Raw genomic sequence first — 17,664 nt, 5'->3', positions numbered from 1 at the left:
GGTAGGAAGCAACCGTTGGCAACAGCGTTGCATTCCCGTCAATACACACTAATAATAACGTTAATCAATAGTTGCAATCGGGGAATAACGTTATGCTTTCGATCATTGGTGAGCATGCAAAGTATCAAACTCGTTAAGAAATGGAGTTGTAGCTAGTAGGCTACATGTCGCATTTGTTTTCACAATCTTAGTGGAATTAAAGGGCAGTTCTGGCTTGCATGACATATCACGCCCCCTTAAACTTCAGTCACTGGGATCAAGAGTCTTCATTAGTTGGACAATTGCTCAATTTCTTTAATTTATAGATGTTTTTTTCCAATTAATTCCCTGTTCTAATAGTAAAATGATGACCCTATAAACCCTAACAAAACCCTGGAATGCATTTGTTTATGTGAAACATTGAACATTTGAAAATGAAGCATTCATAATATATAACTCCAAATAGACTTGAGTAGCCTACGGTTGGTTATGATTGTTAATGGTATGAGAATGTGTTTGACAGACAGCATTGGATGTTTAGGAAATTATGCAACATTGGAATCAATGTACAGTGGGGAAAAAAAGTATTTAGTCAGCCACCAATTGTGCAAGTTCTCCCACTTAAAAAGATGAGAGAGGCCTGTAATTTTCATCATAGGTACACGTCAACTATGACAGACAAAATGAGGAAAAAATTTCCAGAAAATCACATTGTAGGATTTTTAATGAATTTATTTGCAAATTATGGTGGAAAATAAGTATTTGGTCAATGACAAAAGTTTCTCAATACTTTGTTATATACCCTTTGTTGGCAATGACACTGGTCAAACGTTTTCTGTAAGTCTTCACAAGGTTTTCACACACTGTTGCTGGTATTTTGGCCCATTCCTCCATGCAGATCTCCTCTAGAGCAGTGATGTTTTGGGGCTGTCGCTGGGCAACACAGACTTTCAACTCCCTCCAAAGATTTTCTATGGGGTTGAGATCTGGAGACTGGCTAGGCCACTCCAGGACCTTGAAATGCTTCTTACGAAGCCACTCCTTCGATTGCCCGGGCGGTGTGTTTGGGATCATTGTCATGCTGAAAGACCCAGCCACGTTTCATCTTCAATGCCCTTGCTGATGGAAGGAGGTTTTCACTCAAAATCTCACGATACATGGCCCCATTCATTCTTTCCTTTACACGGATCAGTCTTCCTGGTCCCTTTGCAGAAAAACAGCCCCAAAGCATGATGTTTCCACCCCCATGCTTCACAGTAGGTATGGTGTTCTTTGGATGCAACTCAGCATTCTTTGTCCTCCAAACACGATATTGAGTTTTTACCAAAAGGTTCTATTTTGGTTTCATCTGACCATATGACATTCTCCCAATCCTCTTCTGGATCATCCAAATGCACTCTAGCAAACTTCAGATGGGCCTGGACATGTACTGGCTTAAGCAGGGGGACACGTCTGCACTGCAGGATTTGAGTCCCTGGCGGCGTAGTGTGTTACTGATGGTAGGCTTTGTAACTTTGGTCCCAGCTCTCTGCAGGTCATTCACTAGGTCCCCCCGTGTGGTTCTGGGATTTTTTGCTCACCGTTCTTGTGATCATTTTGACCCCACGGGGTGAGATCTTGCGTGGAGCCCCAGATCGAGGGAGATTATCAGTGGTCTTGTATGTCTTCCATTTCCTAATAATTGCTTCCACAGTTGATTTCTTCAAACCAAGCTGCTTACCTGTTGCAGATTCAGTCTTCCCAGCCTGGTGCAGGTCTACAATTTTGTTTCTGGTGTCCTTTGACAGCTCTTTGGTCTTGGCCATAGTGGAGTTTGGAGTGTGACTGTTTGAGGTTGTGGACAGGTGTCTTTTATACTGATAACAAGTTCAAACAGGTGCCATTAATACAGGTAACGAGTGGAGGACAGAGGAGCCTCTTAAAGAAGAAGTTACAGGTATGTGAGAGCCAGAAATCTTGCTTGTTTGTAGGTGACCAAATACTTATTTTCCACCATAATTTGCAAATAAATTCATTTAAAATCCTACAATGTGATTTTCTGGATTTTTTTTCCTCAATTTGTCTGTCATTGTTGACGTGTACCTATGATGAAAATTACAGGCCTCTCTCATCTTTTTAAGTGGGAGAACTTGCACAATCGGTGGCTGACTAAATACTTTTTTCCCCCACTGTATGTGCTCTAAATAGATGTTTTGACTTTGCAAGAAACCTACAGCAGCCTTAAGGTATTTTTGTATATCTTCACACAGGTAACCACAAAGGGAGTAGGTCTGAACCCCAATGCCAAAGTCTGGCAGGAGATCTCTACGCCCCAGAGCCAAGTCCCAGAGGAGGGCACAGAGGGCCCCTACTTGCTCCAGACGACCCCCGCCTCTGCTGATGTCACCGAGGGTGAGGGCCAATTGAAATGCACCCTGGAGTTTTTATATCACCACTACATGCATACACAGGCCTGCATAGATTTGTCACAGACGAGCAATAGCTTCAACAGATTTTTTTCTCTCTCAAATATATAGTTCAGAGGGCACAATGGACCTTTTGGAAGGACTATTAATCAAGGCCTGAGATAATCCTAACATTACTCTGTGGAGGCACTGAAAACAAAGCACTGTTATGAGTCTGTGGATTACATAGCCTCCCTGGTTCAACCTTGACAGTGTCTCTTTCTCCAGTCAGACTCTTATCAACCACATGACACTCCCCTCTTCCTCCCAGGTTACTCAGAGGTACCCCCTGCTGGGGGTAAGGGGTATGGCATGGGATACTCAGACCCCTCCTTGGACAGCAGTGCCCCTGCACCTACAGAGGGTGTAGTGAACGGCATGGACCCCCCTGAGCTGGGGTATCCCCTCTATGACTCTGTGACTGGGTCAGCAGGTCAGTAGCAGTCCTCTGGTCAGCTCCCTCTGGGTCAGACGCTTTTGAGATGCCATGCTCTGATCTGGCGTTGAAGGGAATTGGATACATTCCGTTTCCCTGTTTTGCCTTTCAGTATTGTCATTGAGTGTTGCGTCAATTAATGTCATAACGATTACCAATAGTAACGGTCAGAGATGTATGGCTTTGGTAACATTTGCTGTGCACAAGGGCTAAAGCTTGTAGCTTTGCAGCCTATAGTCAAACATACATTTTGATCTGAAATTGTGTGTGCAGTGGAGGGGGAGGCAGTGAAGGAAAAGCAGCCCCTCGCAGAGGTGAGCATGAGAGAATCTCTGAAGAAACAGCTGGAGTTCTGCTTCTCCAGGTAAGTAGTTAACTGCTTTATTTCAGATGGTTGTTATAACTTAAATACTTAAATACAGTCAGAAGTGAAATGTCTCTCATTGATCTAAGACATTCTAGACAGTGTGTGATAATTTTAGGTAATGTATCGTGTAGACCTTGGATTTGTACCCCCGGTGATGATCAGTATCGCGCTTGGAAGGACCCAGGAGCGCTGTGACTGTGGAAGGCTATCCTCTTCATATCTCTCTAAATCTATTCTCCCTCTCTAACTTTCCTACTCCTTCTACACCTCTTCCTCCTCTCCCTCTTTCTTTCCTTCGCTCCGTCAGCGCAGTGTGACTGACCTAATGACCGTGAGATTATGAGATCTGAGGGGAACAAGGAAAAGAAACATGGGGACATATGAATGTATAAATTTGATTTTGATGTCTTCGCACCCCGTAGGATGTAACAGACATGGCTTGTTGGTTTTTCATGCCCTGTTGCTGTCTGTGTCTTCAGAGAGAATCTGTCCAAGGACTTGTACCTGATGTCCCAGATGGACAGTGACCAGTTTGTCCCCATCTGGACCATCGCCAGCATGGAGGGCATCAAGGTCCTCACCACTGACATGGACCTGATCCTGGAGGTGCTACGAGGTACAAACACAAACCCACCTCATCTTTACCCTGTGGGAGTGGGGAGAACTGAGGAAATAGCCTCCCTGGGCAGGCTTATAGCTGTAGCCTGCTACAAGACTGGTCCGAAACAAGCTCAGATTGCAGTTGTAAAGACTCTTACCAGATGTTGTGTTGACATTGCTGGGAACGAGATTAGTAGTAGAAGTAACAATGTGGTGGCTGTAACACCACCAGTAGATTAATATGTAATTGTATAGAAAGGGATAATAATGGCAGTTGTGGTAGTCAAAACTTAAACAAGGTAGTTATGTCATAGTAGTAATGGGAGCAGCAGTAAGTAGGTGAGGAAATTACCTGATCAATTTGAAAGTTAAACCTGAGTGAGGGTTTTTCAAGCACTTCGGGTAGGTATGCATGAACCTGGCTTCAGGAGCAAACTCACTCAAAGGAGAGAAAATAATCATCAGTGTCATTATTTAAAAAGGCTCTAGTAAATCTTAGTGGATGATATTTCTGTTGACATGTTGATCAGGGGTCGCATTAGCTTTCAGAAATCTGCAGCCAAATTGAAAAAGCAAAGTATTTTTTTTGCAAAAACTGCATGGCAATCATATTTCTAATGTTTGTCATAGAATGTAGCCAGCTACATTTCCTAATGTTTTGCTTGAAGTTAATCTTGCATTTTAGCTGGCTACCTGAGGAAAAACTACACCGCAGGAAAGTACCGGAGAAAAGTAGCCTACACATCAGTCAGAGCGCTGTCTGGTGATCCAATGACGAGAACAAAGATATTTCATCCGGGTGGAGAAGTGCAACTCAATGAAGCATGAAATTAGTCCCTTTACATTCATGATTTAGGACGAACCCTGACTGAAGCCGAGCAGAATTTACAATAAGAAGTGTTGTTTTTATCTTTCCTTTCCTGTGTGAAAAACACAATCCTGCATTAATGTGACCCCTGCTTGATGTATTTCTGGATGTGCGTGTGGTTTCAGCCTCGCCCATGGTACAAGTTGACGAGAGTGGTGAAAAGGTTCGGCCCAACCACAAGCGCTGCATCATCATTCTGAGGGAGGTGCCCGAGACCACACCGGTAGAGGTAACCAAATGGGAGAATTCACGTTTTCGTGTTTGAACAGTTTTTCCAGTTTTACAATTTACCTTTGTGTAGCCATTGGCTCATTACATGTGATGAATAGAACTGTTGTAGAACTGTAAAAGAAAGGTTCTTACACCCTCATCTTCCCTCTATTTACTTCTTTCCTTTTCCCTCAGGAAGTGGAGGCCCTCTTTAAGAATGAAAACTGCCCCAAAGTGATAAGTGTTGAATTTGCAGCCAACAACAACTGGTACATCACGTTCCAGTCGGACACTGATGCACAGCAGGTAGCGTTTCACGTTCATAACTAGTGATGGGGAAAAATCGATAGTTACATATCCCAATATTATTGTGGATGATATAATATCGATACTTTGACTCGAGTATCGTTTTTGTTGTTGCTAGGTAGCGCTAGCTAGTGCTAGTCAGCTCTACCTGCACCAAAATGCTGGTATTTTTCATCCTATAGCTTGTTCTCCATCTTCTTTTTAAATAGTGAGCCAACATGTTTTCATCGCTATTATTTCCATGAGTGATCAAAACTAATTTTCTCATGCTCTCGCTTGTCTCCCTGCAGCAGACAGTGAGCAATATTTTTGGAACATCGAATCGCAATGCATATAGAATCGATACATAGCGTATCGACACCTAAGTATCGTGATAATATCGTATTGTGAGGTCCCTGGCAATTCCCAGCCCTATTCCTAACTCTCCGTAGTCAGTGAAAATGACTTGCAAATTCCAGGTCCTAATTCAAAGTTCACAGCGCATGTTTTTTGCAGTTTGTGTCTACTAATATTGTACACATTTAATTTCCTGCTTGTTGGGCCATTCAACCCATAACAGTTCTGTTTATTGATCTAGTTCACCAGTACAGTCTAACTTGTTAATTGTTTTAATGTGGAATGAGTGATGCAATTAAGTTGGCCAGTGTGTTAATTAGCTGATTGTTGTCACCTGTTACAAATGAACAGACACGCTTCAGTTTGTTACAGGGAGGCTCTTTTCTGTTTGTGGGGTTGATGCTGCTGATATGTCTGTGCAAGTTGTAGATAAAATAAACCAATTTAAACATATAGTCATATCGCCTACTACATGTGAAGGGGGATTGTCCAGCTGTCTCACAGGTCCTGTGTGGCTCAGTTGGTAGAGCATGGATCTTGCAACGCCAGGGTTGTGGGTTCGATTCCCACGGGGGAACAGTATGGGAAAAAAGTATGAAAATGTATGAACTCACTAGTGTAAGTCGCTCTGGAGAAGTGCGTCTGCTAAATAACCAAAATGTAAATGTACTTTATTTGTTCTCGCTTCTCCTTCCTCAGGCCCACAGATATCTAAGGGAAGAAGTGAAAACATTTCAGGGAAAACCCATCATGGTTAGTACATTTTACTTTTCTTTTCTCACGTAAGACGTGCTTTTCTTTGCTCATATTTCATTTGGTCAAGGGAAGGCAATGCGTAACATAAGTCAACTGTACAGCTCTGAGATCTTGTGCTGTACCTCCCTCACTGTTCTGCAGTCAGCTTTTACGAGGTGAAGTCAGTGAGTTTTAAAAGGGGATGCTGTCTGGTTGCTGGGAGCAGGCTACACTACAGCAAGGTCACCTTGAGTTTGTGCCTGCATAAGGGTCTGATAAGGAAGGAGAGGCTAGCCAGCCAGACTGCAAGCAATTTCTCTCTCCTTCTGTTCTACTGGTCTCCATCTCCCACATTCAAGAAGTTATGGCATTGTCCACATTTCATTCAACCACTCTTCTTTAGCAGTAGTTATTTTTGGTTATCCGTGTTATTGGTAAATGTACCTGGCAACACATTCCGACTTAATTTAAGAGTGACTGACAATGTGAATTTAATTTGATTGGTGTGCTAAATCAAGTAGCTTAATGCATTAAACTCCAGAACTCTGATTTGATTTTCCTGATTTTTAAGGCCGACAAAAGCGAAGCCCCCAGTGTTGATCAGTATCGCACTTGCAAGGACCCAGGAGCACTGTGACTGTGGAGGACTCTCCTCCAGCTCTCTAAATCTCTGTCTCCTCCTCTGACCTTTCCTCCCTTTTTTCATCCCCCTCTACACCTCTTCCTCCTCTCCCTCCTTCAGCACAGTGTGACTGACCTAATGACTGTGAGATTATGGGATCTGAGGGGAACAAGGAGCATAGCCTCCATTTCCTTCTCTCTGTGAATGGCAGTGTAGGGAGTGGGGACACACTCATATGAAACCTCTTTTAATATGTTGAAATTGTTTATTCAATGGGCTGCATGTTGTACTGTGTATTAATGTGTGCTAACATGTCATGTGTTCATACTCTCTTAATTTCTACCCCTCTTTGCATTCCTCTACACACACATCTCCATGCCCCACCTGTCTGTCTCTCTCGCTCTCTTTTCCTCTGTCCAGGCTCGTATCAAGGCCATCAACACATTCTTTGCAAAGAATGGCTACCGTAGCGTACCAGACTCCAGTGTGTACAGCCAGCAGGGCCAGTCTCAGTCCCAGTACAGCTCTACACACCTCTACATGCAGCAGGTGTTCAGCCCCCAGCAGCAGTACCCACTCTACCCCCTGGTGCCCCCCACCTGGAACCCATCGCCTGCCCCTTATTTCGAGACCCCACTGGTAAGGCCCGGATGATTGTGGTTCCCTGTTGTAACTCGTATTACACTTGGTTATAAGTACTGTTGTTCATTCCTAGGATGACCAGCCCCTCCAGAGTATGTAATGGAGAGTGTGGCAGTTGCTTATAAAGGGAACAATAGTGTTGGGTGTACCTGTAGTTACTCAATTCTGAACAAAGGAGATGTCAAAAAATAAGAATCAAATTGAGTCCAGTTTTCAACAAATGGCTCCTTTTTGAAGTAAAAACATGTGACCCAGTGATGACAGAACAATGCGCATGGAGGGGTTTCAGGCTGGGAGACAAGCCACTCTGGGTTCATCTATTCCCCCAAATCCTCTTCCTCTCACTCCTTTCTCTTACCCCCCCAAAGTGGTACATCTCCACAGCCGACCCCAGTGAGCGGTAAGATTATGAGATCTGAGGGTCTGGATAGGTGATTTAGGAACACGCATGGTAAACGTCATCCTCAACATGTTCAGACTCTAATGAATATACCATGTGTCAGCTGTAACACACCCTTCACCTTGCACTCTGGGGTCAGAGTGGTCATGACATTTAGTAATGTAGCACTGTCAGGATCAGCTGGTCCTGTAAGAGCTGTGGCATAGAACTGAGGTGATAAACCTTTGTCATTGACTGTCACTGAGTGATCATGGGCAGCAATTTAGTTTTCTTCCCTCTTTCATCCAGGCCCCGTTCCCCAACAGTGGTTTTGTGAACAGCTTCAGCACCCCTGGGAACTACAAGACTGGCACCAGTCCCCTGGGCCTCGGACGATTGCCCTTCAACAGCAACCGGTAGGTGTTTTCTCTCAGGGCAAGAACCCCCATCTGGCTTGAACTTGAGGCTTTATCAAATGGCTTTGACCCAATGATGACAAATCGATGCGCATAGAGGTGCTTCAAGCTGTGGGATGAAGGCTTTTGGGTTTCTTTCTCCTCCCTCCCTCCTACTTTTCTTTCCAACTCTCTCTCGCGCCCCAAAGTCACTAGTCTCTACACTTGACCCGATGAGCGTTAAGATTATGAGATCTGAGGGTTCAAACTGGTGTTATTTGGCCATCAAAAGTGGACCTGTGAATTCCTCCACAGCCTTGTTCTGACATTCTGTAAAAAAAAAAGCTGGTTTAACTAGCACCGGGGTGGTTGTAATTGATCAGACAATGTGAACAAAATAAGACAAATTGTATTTGGTTGTAGTTTTTTGGGCTCTGCTGTTATAAATAACTTGTTGCCTTTTACTCCCCCCTGTCCCACAGTGTCCCCCTCTATTCCAGAAAGAATGTAATCAATGCCTTCAGGTATAAACGAACAGATATCAATCATGTCATCAGTCGATGCTCCCCCACACCTCCATTTCATCCAGTCTCATTCTAAAACATACGTTAGCAAGCTAGATGTTAATGCAGATTTAAACTATCCATGTAATGCTACAGTGTAGTGTCCTTGAACTGTGGTGAATGGCAACCCTCAACTGATATTTGAGAAAGCTAGCGTAACTCTCACAAATGACAGTATTTCGAATGGAGAGCTCAGGGATTAAATTCAAGTTTGCACTTTGACTACAAGATGCAGCAAGTTCATTACCATCAGCTTGTGCTTAGCAAACGAAAACCCTTCCCTTAGTATTCTATACAGTAGCATAGTTACCATCCCCTCATCCACCATCTTAATGTTTTAATGTCCTCATCCTCTCCATATCTGCATGAGTCGTACTGGAACAGCTCTAGCTGTTTTGTGATCAAGTTAGACTGAATGATAGCTAGCAGTTATGCCTGTGAGAATGAGATCCAGTTATGACTAACTGACTGATTTTCCTCCTCAGGAACCATGTGAAGAGCCAGCCCCGGCCATGTGACGAGGCCCTACCTCCCTCTGTGACCCCCGTACCCCCCCTGGTGGATGGCCTGTCTGGCCCCTCCAGCCCTCAGCCACCCCGGATGGCAGGGGCTCCCCTGGTTTGCACCCCTGAACATGGCCCTGCTCTTACCTCCTACGCCCTCAGGGACACCCTTCCACTGCCTGCAGAGGAGATGTCTAACGGAGACCTGGGCATTGCTGGCAGAGGCAGGTCAGTCTCCACAGAGCACGCACGGACACACACACACACACCCACAACCTGCTCATACATGAAATGCCATCATATCACAATTGGGCTTTACCAGATGGCTTTGACCCTATGATGACAAATCGATGCACATAGAGGTGCTTCAAGTTGTAGGATGAAGGCTTTTGGGTTTCACTCTCCTCCCTTTCTTTCACTCAAACTCTCTTTCTCTTCTATCCCCCCCAAGTCACTAGTCTCTACACTTGACCCGATGAGCGGTAAGATTATGAGATCTGAGGGTTCAAACATGTCTTATTTGGCCATACAAAGCCTTCCCAGAACAGAAACAATGCATTTTACACTTTGGCTTCTTATGCTCATCTTGGTGATAATGTTTGTGTGTAGGAGAGGCAGCTATCGAGGGATGCGCAGAAGGAGAGAGGACGAGCGGATCACGGTCAGTTATGTTTTTCTTATTTAATTTCCATTTCTGTCCCATGTTTGTGTTTTCTACACCCTATTCGACCCAAGCACAGTTGGATTGGAGCTAAAAATTTGATTCTTGTGTGTGGGTTTAGAGGCCCATCCCTCAGAGCGGGGTTAAGGTTCCACAGCCCAAGTTTGACTTGGCGACCTCTAACTTCCCGCCGTTGCCTGGGAATGCGGTCAGCGCGCAGGGAGAAGAGCCCGTGCTGGAGACGCGCATGTCTGACGTGGTGCGGGGCCTCAAGGGGGTGACCAGTGACAAGGTAAGGAGAAACTCTAACGCTATTACACTTCATTTTTTCCTCTTGACCCAACCAAATAGGCTAACTAGGGCGGATATTATACACTGCTCAAAAAAATAAAGGGAACACTAAAATAACACATCCTAGATCTGAATGAATGAAATAATCTTAAATACTTTTTTCTTTACATAGTTGAATGTGCTGACAACAAAATTGCACAAATTATCAATGGAAATCAAATTTATCAACCCATGGAGGTCTGGATTTGGAGTCACCCTCAAAATTAAAGTGGAAAACCACACTACAGGCTGATCCAACTTTGATGTAATGTCCTTAAAACAAGTCAAAATGAGGCTCAGTAGTGTGTGTGGCCTCCACGTGCCTGTATGACCTCCCTACAACGCCTGGGCATGCTCCTGATGAGGTGGCGGATGGTCTCCTGAGGGATCTCCTCCCAGACCTGGACTAAAGCATCCGCCAACTCCTGGACAGTCTGGTGCAACGTGGCGTTGGTGGATGGAGCGAGACATGATGTCCCAGATGTGCTCAATTGGATTCAGGTCTGGGGAACGGGTGGGCCAGTCCATAGCATCAATGCCTTCCTCTTGCAGGAACTGCTGACACACTCCAGCCACATGAGGTCTAGCATTGTCTTGCATTAGGAGGAACCCAGGGCCAACCGCACCAGCATATGGTCTCACAAGGGGTCTGAGGATCTCATCTCAGTACCTAATGGCAGTCAGGCTACCTCTGGCGAGCACATGGAGGGCTGTGCGGCCCCCCAAAGAAATGCCACCCCACACCATGACTGACCCACCGCCAAACCGGTCATGCTGGAGGATGTTGCAGGCAGCAGAACGTTCTCCACGGCGTCTCCAGACTCTGTCACGTCTGTCACGTGCTCGGTGTGAACCTGCTTTCATCTGTGAAGAGCACAGGGCGCCAGTGGCGAACTTGCCAATCTTGGTGTTCTCTGGCAAATGCCAAACGTCCTGCACGGTGTTGGGCTGTAAGCACAACCCCCACTTGTGGACATCGGGCCCTCATACCACCCTCATGGAGTCTGTTTCTGACCGTTTGAGCAGACCCATGCACATTTGTGGCCTGCTGGAGGTCGTTTTGCAGGGCTCTGGCAGTGCTCCTCCTGCTCCTCCTTACACAAAGGCGGAGGTAGCAGTCCTGCTGCTGGGTTGTTGCCCTCCTACGGCCTCCTCCACGTCTCCTGATGTACTGGCCTGTCTCCTGGTAGCGCCTCCATGCTCTGGACACTACGCTGCCAGACACAGCAAACCTTCTTGCCACAGCTCGCATTGATGTGCCATCCTGGATGAGCTGCACTACCTGAGCCACTTGTGTGGGTTGTAGACTCCGTCTCATGCTACCACTAGAGTGAAAGCACCGCCAGCATTCAAAAGTGACCAAAACATCAGCCAGGAAGCATAGGAACTGAGAAGTGGTCTGTGGTCACCACCTGCAAAACCAGTCCTTTATTGGGGGTGTCTTGCTAATTGCCTTATAATTTCCACCTGTTGTCTATTCTATTTGCACAACAGCATGTGAAATGTATTGTCAATCAGTGTTGCTTCCTAAGTGGACAGTTTGATTTCACAGAAGTGTGATTGACTTGGAGTTACATTGTGTTGTTTAAGTGTTCCCTTTATTTTTTTGAGCAGTGTACTTTTTTTGCCTGGTCAGGTCACTTAACCCCAACTCTTACATCCGGCAGGTAGCCTTGTGGTTAAGAGCGTTGGGCCAGTAACCGAAATGTTGCTGGTTTTAATCTTGAGCCGACTAGGTGAAAAAACTGTCTATGCTCTTGAGCAAGGCGCTTAACCCTAATATGCTCCTGTAAGACGCTCTGTTTAAGCACGTCTGCTAAATGACTAAAATGTAATCTCTCTCTCATTTTGGTCTCTCAACCAAATGCCATGTTTTGTCCTCCTCCAAGTCAACTGTGTCCTATCGCGCTCTCTCTCTCATTTCCAGCCTGAGGTGAGTAAGGAGTCTGTGGCCCCTCCAGTTAGTGCCCAGGAGGAAACTGTGAGCGCGCCCAGTCCTGTCATGCCGGCCCTCAAACCCCCCACCCCTCTGGTTGTGGAGCCCCCTGGTCGAAGGTATGGTCTACCTCTGGTTAACAGCCACAAAGATGTGCTGTAGGGATTTTGAAGAGATTTAACTGTCGGAAATAAACCTTATTGGTAATATTTTCTTCTCCTGTCTGTGCAGTGTTGCTCACCCGGTGAAGAAAGTGGAGAAGCCTGAGCCTCATGTCCAAAGGGAGCCTGCTCCAACCCCCACACCACCCTCTTCTCTGTCAACCCCCTCACAGCCCGCTGCTGCTACCAAACCCACCCCTACCCCCACCAGCAGTCAGTCCATCTCCATGACAACACCAGTCCCCGCTGCCCCCACTACCACACCGGTAAGACTTCACTCACTACCTGGCTGATTTCACTGGATAGATAATGCATTGGATAGAATGTTGTCAGTTAACATATCTAGTTTAAAAAATGTAAACTAAAAGCTATTCTACCTATTCTCTCTCCTCCCTCTATTCTATTTCCTGTCTGTATTTCACCATCCAACCAGGAGCCAAGGAAGCTGAGCTATGCTGAGATGTGCAAGCGGCCAGCCACCCTGCCCCCAGCCCCCAGCACCTCCCCCAACCCTCCCACCACCTCAGCCAGCCAACCCCTGCGGGAGCTTCTCGTCAACAAGGCCGACGAGCCCGCCTCCTCCAGCAGCAATGGCGATATGCCGGAGAAACCCGAGAGGTCTGGAGAAGGCCGGCCCCCCCGTGACCCCCTGGGCTCATACCGTGGGGGCAACGGCCCTGCCCGATCCGGAGGGATGGGCCTAAAGTACCGGGATCAGCAGAGAGGTGCCTCCATGAGCAGACGGATCTCCCCCCACGGCTGGGCTAGACGGAGTGGGAAGGAACAGAACATTCCGCCCCGGTCGCCAAAGTAGTTTAAACCACAACCAACAGACTAACAGGAAAACAAACAGATCTATATATGTAAAGACAGAAATATATGAAAATATATTATTGGATGAAAGAACATGTGCGTTCTTAATCTAAAAGACCCTCCTGCAGCTCGGTCGGACACAGACTGAACTTTGTTTGGGAAACACTGCAAGCGGTAATCATTTTAAGAGGAGGGGGCGGACATGAGTGTCACTAATCACAAACTGAAGGACTTGTTTGAAAGAACAGTGAGACGCTGACATGCGGTCTCCCCTTGGTTAGCTTGAAGGATGGGCCCTCCACCGCTAAATCTATGAATTTTATTTTTATGTGAAAGTGGGGTTTGAGGGAGGGGGGGACAAATGTACGGTAAAGCTTTGTATCTCCAAAATACCAGTAGTTGCAAAGTAAGAAACAACAGTTGAGCTGTTAGCAACTCTAGTTAATATGCAACAAAGAAAAAGATGTGGATATCTACCGATATGACGGAACTGAGTTGATATTACTTCCTTATTAATTTTTTTGTTGAGGGAGGGGTTAGTAAGGGATTGTTCATGAACTGTGTGGAAGTGGGTTTTTATGAAGGTTCGAAGCAAGAGGGGGCCAAATGGATTTAGAAGTGTCTGTTTTTTAACTGTTCTGCGAGATGGAGAGAGTTGGGAAGCCTGTCAAGTCAAGCTGCACAATTTTAGGTGAAGAAACTGCCATAGACGTGTCTGCTTTGAGAGTCTGGAATTTTTAACCAGTGTGGAAATGTGAATTTATTAAAATTGTTGCATTTCTTTTCATGGTTGATGGAAACGTTTGGTACACCCTTGCATAAGTAGGACATTCAAACCTTTACAATAATGGTGCATGAATACTTGAGCTGTGCAAATTTGGGGACACTTTTGTATAGTCAGACTAATGTAACTGAATTGTTATATTTGTCCCTTTCTCTTCATTTACTATCACTTCCATACAGATGGTTAAATGTTTGGCTTTGTATGTCATGGGTAAATGCTCATCTAGGGAGGAGTCTTCCCTTAGCTGTTCAGTTATTGTGAGGCACTGTCACCACTCTCATCCTAGACACTTAATGGTGCACGTATCTGGCATTTCATGAATTATACAGTGTTGTACATAGCCATTTAAGAAGAGCAGTTTTTATTTGTGGCTTGCACCGAAGCTGAACATATTGTATTAATATTTACATTTGTATTCTCCTACCTACACGGTCAAATGCAGGTTACCGGCGTTGATTATATACCTTCCTTTTTATGTCTTAATGGAATAGGCAGTGTTGAACATCAAATAGAAACCCTTCCACCCCATATATCTGGTCATTTCAACATGCTCTGTTACCATATCTGTGCAACAGGCTCCCGGGTAGTCTTTCATGCATTTTGGTAGCTCTTGTATAGGCTAGATGGTATCTCATAGAGTAGTAATGGCAGATTTAGTGCAATGGTATCCCAAGCATGAAACTGGTCTCTGGTACTCTATGTATTCCAACTTGCTCATTTAAAATGGCAAAAATAGGCCTGAATTCTGAAGCAAGTAAACAGACTCAATTATCATGTTCTCTTAAGGCCGTGTCTACACTTAATAGTTCATTCAGCTTTTGTATTCGGATCATAGTTCTCATCATGGAATTCCGAATGCGTCATGCATCTACACCTACATTTTAAATGTCTACCGTGTCCGGAATCCCTTTTCCCGCGCTATATTCGAATGCTAGTTCGCATTCTACAAACGGTTGAATAGGCAAAGTATGACTCAAACAACTGATGGCAGTAGCTACTACTGTAGCTAGCAAGCAACGCCAAAGGGATTGCAAACGCGTTAGCATAACACTAGCCAAACAAATTGTTTGACTCAAAAAGTATGACTCAAACAAAATATTAGCTAGCTGGCTAACGTTTGAGTCCAGAAAACACGTTCCTAGCGTGTGAGGAATGCATTTCCTTCAACGTTATAATGAAACTGCTTCTCGGTCCCAAAACAAGTTTTCTGGAGACTTATGGGTTGAGTGCTGATGACGTCGCCCACTGTATGCGCTTTCTGTAGCCTGATGCGTCATAGGATTAGATTGTAATTTCTTTCCTCGTACATTTCACTTTTTGATTTTCTCTTCATCTTAGATTTGTTTTGATTGAAGATTTTAATGCTTATCATGATTTTTGAATTCTGTACATGTCCATTGATTGCAAAAAGGAAACTTTAGAGCGTTTGTCGTGCACATGTTAATGATGGGTCGCACATGTCAGAGTAAAAACATTTGTTTGTTTTAGGAACTCAGTTGGGGTCTCAATTTACTGTTTAGAGTTAGAATAGTAGAATACACTAGGTACAACTTTAGAAATTTAATGGTGCATAAGCAGTTTTACTCTTGTCAGTCACTCTTTTAGCCATGTCAGCAAACACGTTTTTGATTGGTAAATTAGTCTAGCCAGCTATCTAAACTTGTATCATCAAGGCCGAAACCCACCGGGCACGCCCAGGGGCCCTGACCTCCAGGAGGCCCCCATTGAGTTGGTTAGTCACTCTCACTTAGATATCATGTTAACATGGCATAAGTCATGGCACAATGTTTAGAATTGCAGGAAATTAGCTATAAAACTGCAAAGATGCATCTCCATCCCATGGCAGTATATCTTTTATAAAGTTGCAAAATTCTCTCTGCCCCATGGCAAAATGTGTAGAATTTAGGAAATGTACTTTAAAACTAAAATGTTTCTCTCTGCCATCAAGAGGGGGGGGGGCATTCTTTCCTAACCAAATCATGCTTAGGGCCCCCAAAAGGGTGCATCATTTCATGAGCTTGGGTCCCAGGCTGAAAAAGTTTAAGAACCCCTGCTTTAGAGTGATATCTTAAATGTAAATGATGTTAGAGTTGACTAGATGTGGGGGAGCATCAACCTTAATATCTGTTCTCTCGATGCTCTTACAAACTCATAATTTAGCCTTTGTGTATGAATGGATTGAACACCATCCAGACAAGTCAAGCAAGCAAAAATACAATTTTGGGAGCTTGCGCAAATCTGGGCAGGAAGTGGATATCAACTGTTGCTGAAACAGGATTGGACAGTCATGGCTTAATGAATGTAGTCCTGTTTGAGTGAAGGGCACTTTCATAAGTGGTGTGAATGTTCTTGTACTGATGATTTTGCGCCTAGCAGGCTTGTCTTTAACTGGATTGTGTTAAAGATGACAATGTGTTGCGATTTTAATTTTTTCTCATTCTGTTCTGCTGTATTAGTGAGCACATTTGAGATAATGTTTTGAAAGAGTTCTGCAGTTTGACTTTATAAAATGTATTGTAACTAATGTACTTTTTTTTTTCAATGCATTTTTAGTATGGCTTTAATTGTTCCCCAAAATGTATGTAATAGTTGAGTATACAATATCTGATTTGAGAATTTGCTAAATTGAGAATTCAGTGCATTGCCTGGGTGCTAGCAGTGCAGTAACATGTTATCTATGTAATCACTGGGCCTGTTTTTCTGATTTTATATTTTTACATCCATTAATGGCTAAACTACTAGCAGGTAGTGGTGTTTTGGAATGAAATGCGCTAACTTTTGTTTTAAAATAATCTCCCTTATTCTGTAAGGTGTAGAATCATCATTTTAGATGTCTACCTTGAAGAAAAGCAGTTTTACTGTTTCGATTGTTCTAGCATTTCTCTACTGGGACAAAGGGGTTGCAGGTGGGACATAGTAACATAAGTGGGGTGTGAGACACTGAATTACTGATTTTAGTAGATGTCTGAACAAAAAAAGAGTTAAAGAAAATAATAAAGTACATGTTTTGGCCTTAGTGATTCTGGGTCCTGTGCTTGCAATGATTTTGCCGTCCGTGCTCAGTAGTTCTGTGGTCTTGTACCGGACCTCTGTGTTAAGATGTTCGTTGAGCGTGTTTGTGTGTCAGGGTGCGTCTATGCCTCTCCACCAGTCCTACTTTGACAGTCCCCTGTCATGTCTAAATAAATAAAATTTCAGGCCTAACTAAAATTCCAGTGCCTTCTCAGTGTTGAGGTTTTCCTTCTCTGCAAAGTAAGAGTAACATGAACACATTAATTCGGAACAAGGCAGGTTTGTTGGTTTAGTGGAAAGACAAAAATACATGGCTCATACTCCCAAAGTGATCATTTATACATTGTCATTGAACTTGAGCGAGAGTGTGTGTGTGTGCTGTGTCACATAGAAATGTAAGCGCCTCGCATGACTGCTGAAATTGTAATGTGCTGCTTCAATAACAACAGCTCCTTTGAAAACCAGTGAAAAGGTGAAGCAAGTCGGATGGTGTGAGCAGGAACGTATACACACTGGTTTACTGTGTTGTGAATGTATCATTGCAAACATGAACATGTACGAGAATAAACATTTTAAACACTG

General features: G+C 44.4%; 1 protein-coding gene across 3 annotated transcripts in view; it reads left to right on the top strand.

Annotated features, from left to right (window-relative positions):
• LOC121575206 (la-related protein 4) overlaps positions 1-17,664 on the top strand; it is a 24,748-nt gene extending 7,084 nt beyond the window's left edge. For 2 of the 3 annotated variants that reach the window (XM_041888162.2, XM_041888164.2), the window contains exons 2-17: positions 2,229-2,370; positions 2,695-2,856; positions 3,133-3,223; positions 3,706-3,842; positions 4,820-4,923; positions 5,100-5,210; positions 6,246-6,299; positions 7,324-7,542; positions 8,234-8,340; positions 8,802-8,843; positions 9,368-9,613; positions 9,995-10,046; positions 10,168-10,338; positions 12,304-12,431; positions 12,544-12,739; positions 12,907-17,664. In XM_041888162.2, the coding sequence (XP_041744096.2) occupies positions 2,229-2,370; positions 2,695-2,856; positions 3,133-3,223; positions 3,706-3,842; positions 4,820-4,923; positions 5,100-5,210; positions 6,246-6,299; positions 7,324-7,542; positions 8,234-8,340; positions 8,802-8,843; positions 9,368-9,613; positions 9,995-10,046; positions 10,168-10,338; positions 12,304-12,431; positions 12,544-12,739; positions 12,907-13,287 (2,343 nt within the window). In that variant the 3' untranslated portion in view covers positions 13,288-17,664. The remainder of the gene's footprint in view (positions 1-2,228; positions 2,371-2,694; positions 2,857-3,132; positions 3,224-3,705; positions 3,843-4,819; positions 4,924-5,099; positions 5,211-6,245; positions 6,300-7,323; positions 7,543-8,233; positions 8,341-8,801; positions 8,844-9,367; positions 9,614-9,994; positions 10,047-10,167; positions 10,339-12,303; positions 12,432-12,543; positions 12,740-12,906) is intronic. The other variant, XM_041888163.2, reaches the window with a different exon arrangement.

Source organism: Coregonus clupeaformis, chromosome 10, assembly GCF_020615455.1.
Source record: "Coregonus clupeaformis isolate EN_2021a chromosome 10, ASM2061545v1, whole genome shotgun sequence".
Classification (NCBI taxonomy): domain Eukaryota; kingdom Metazoa; phylum Chordata; class Actinopteri; order Salmoniformes; family Salmonidae; genus Coregonus; species Coregonus clupeaformis.
The sequence above is the reverse complement of the archived record's forward strand: the minus strand, read 5'-3'. Positions and strand labels throughout refer to the sequence as shown.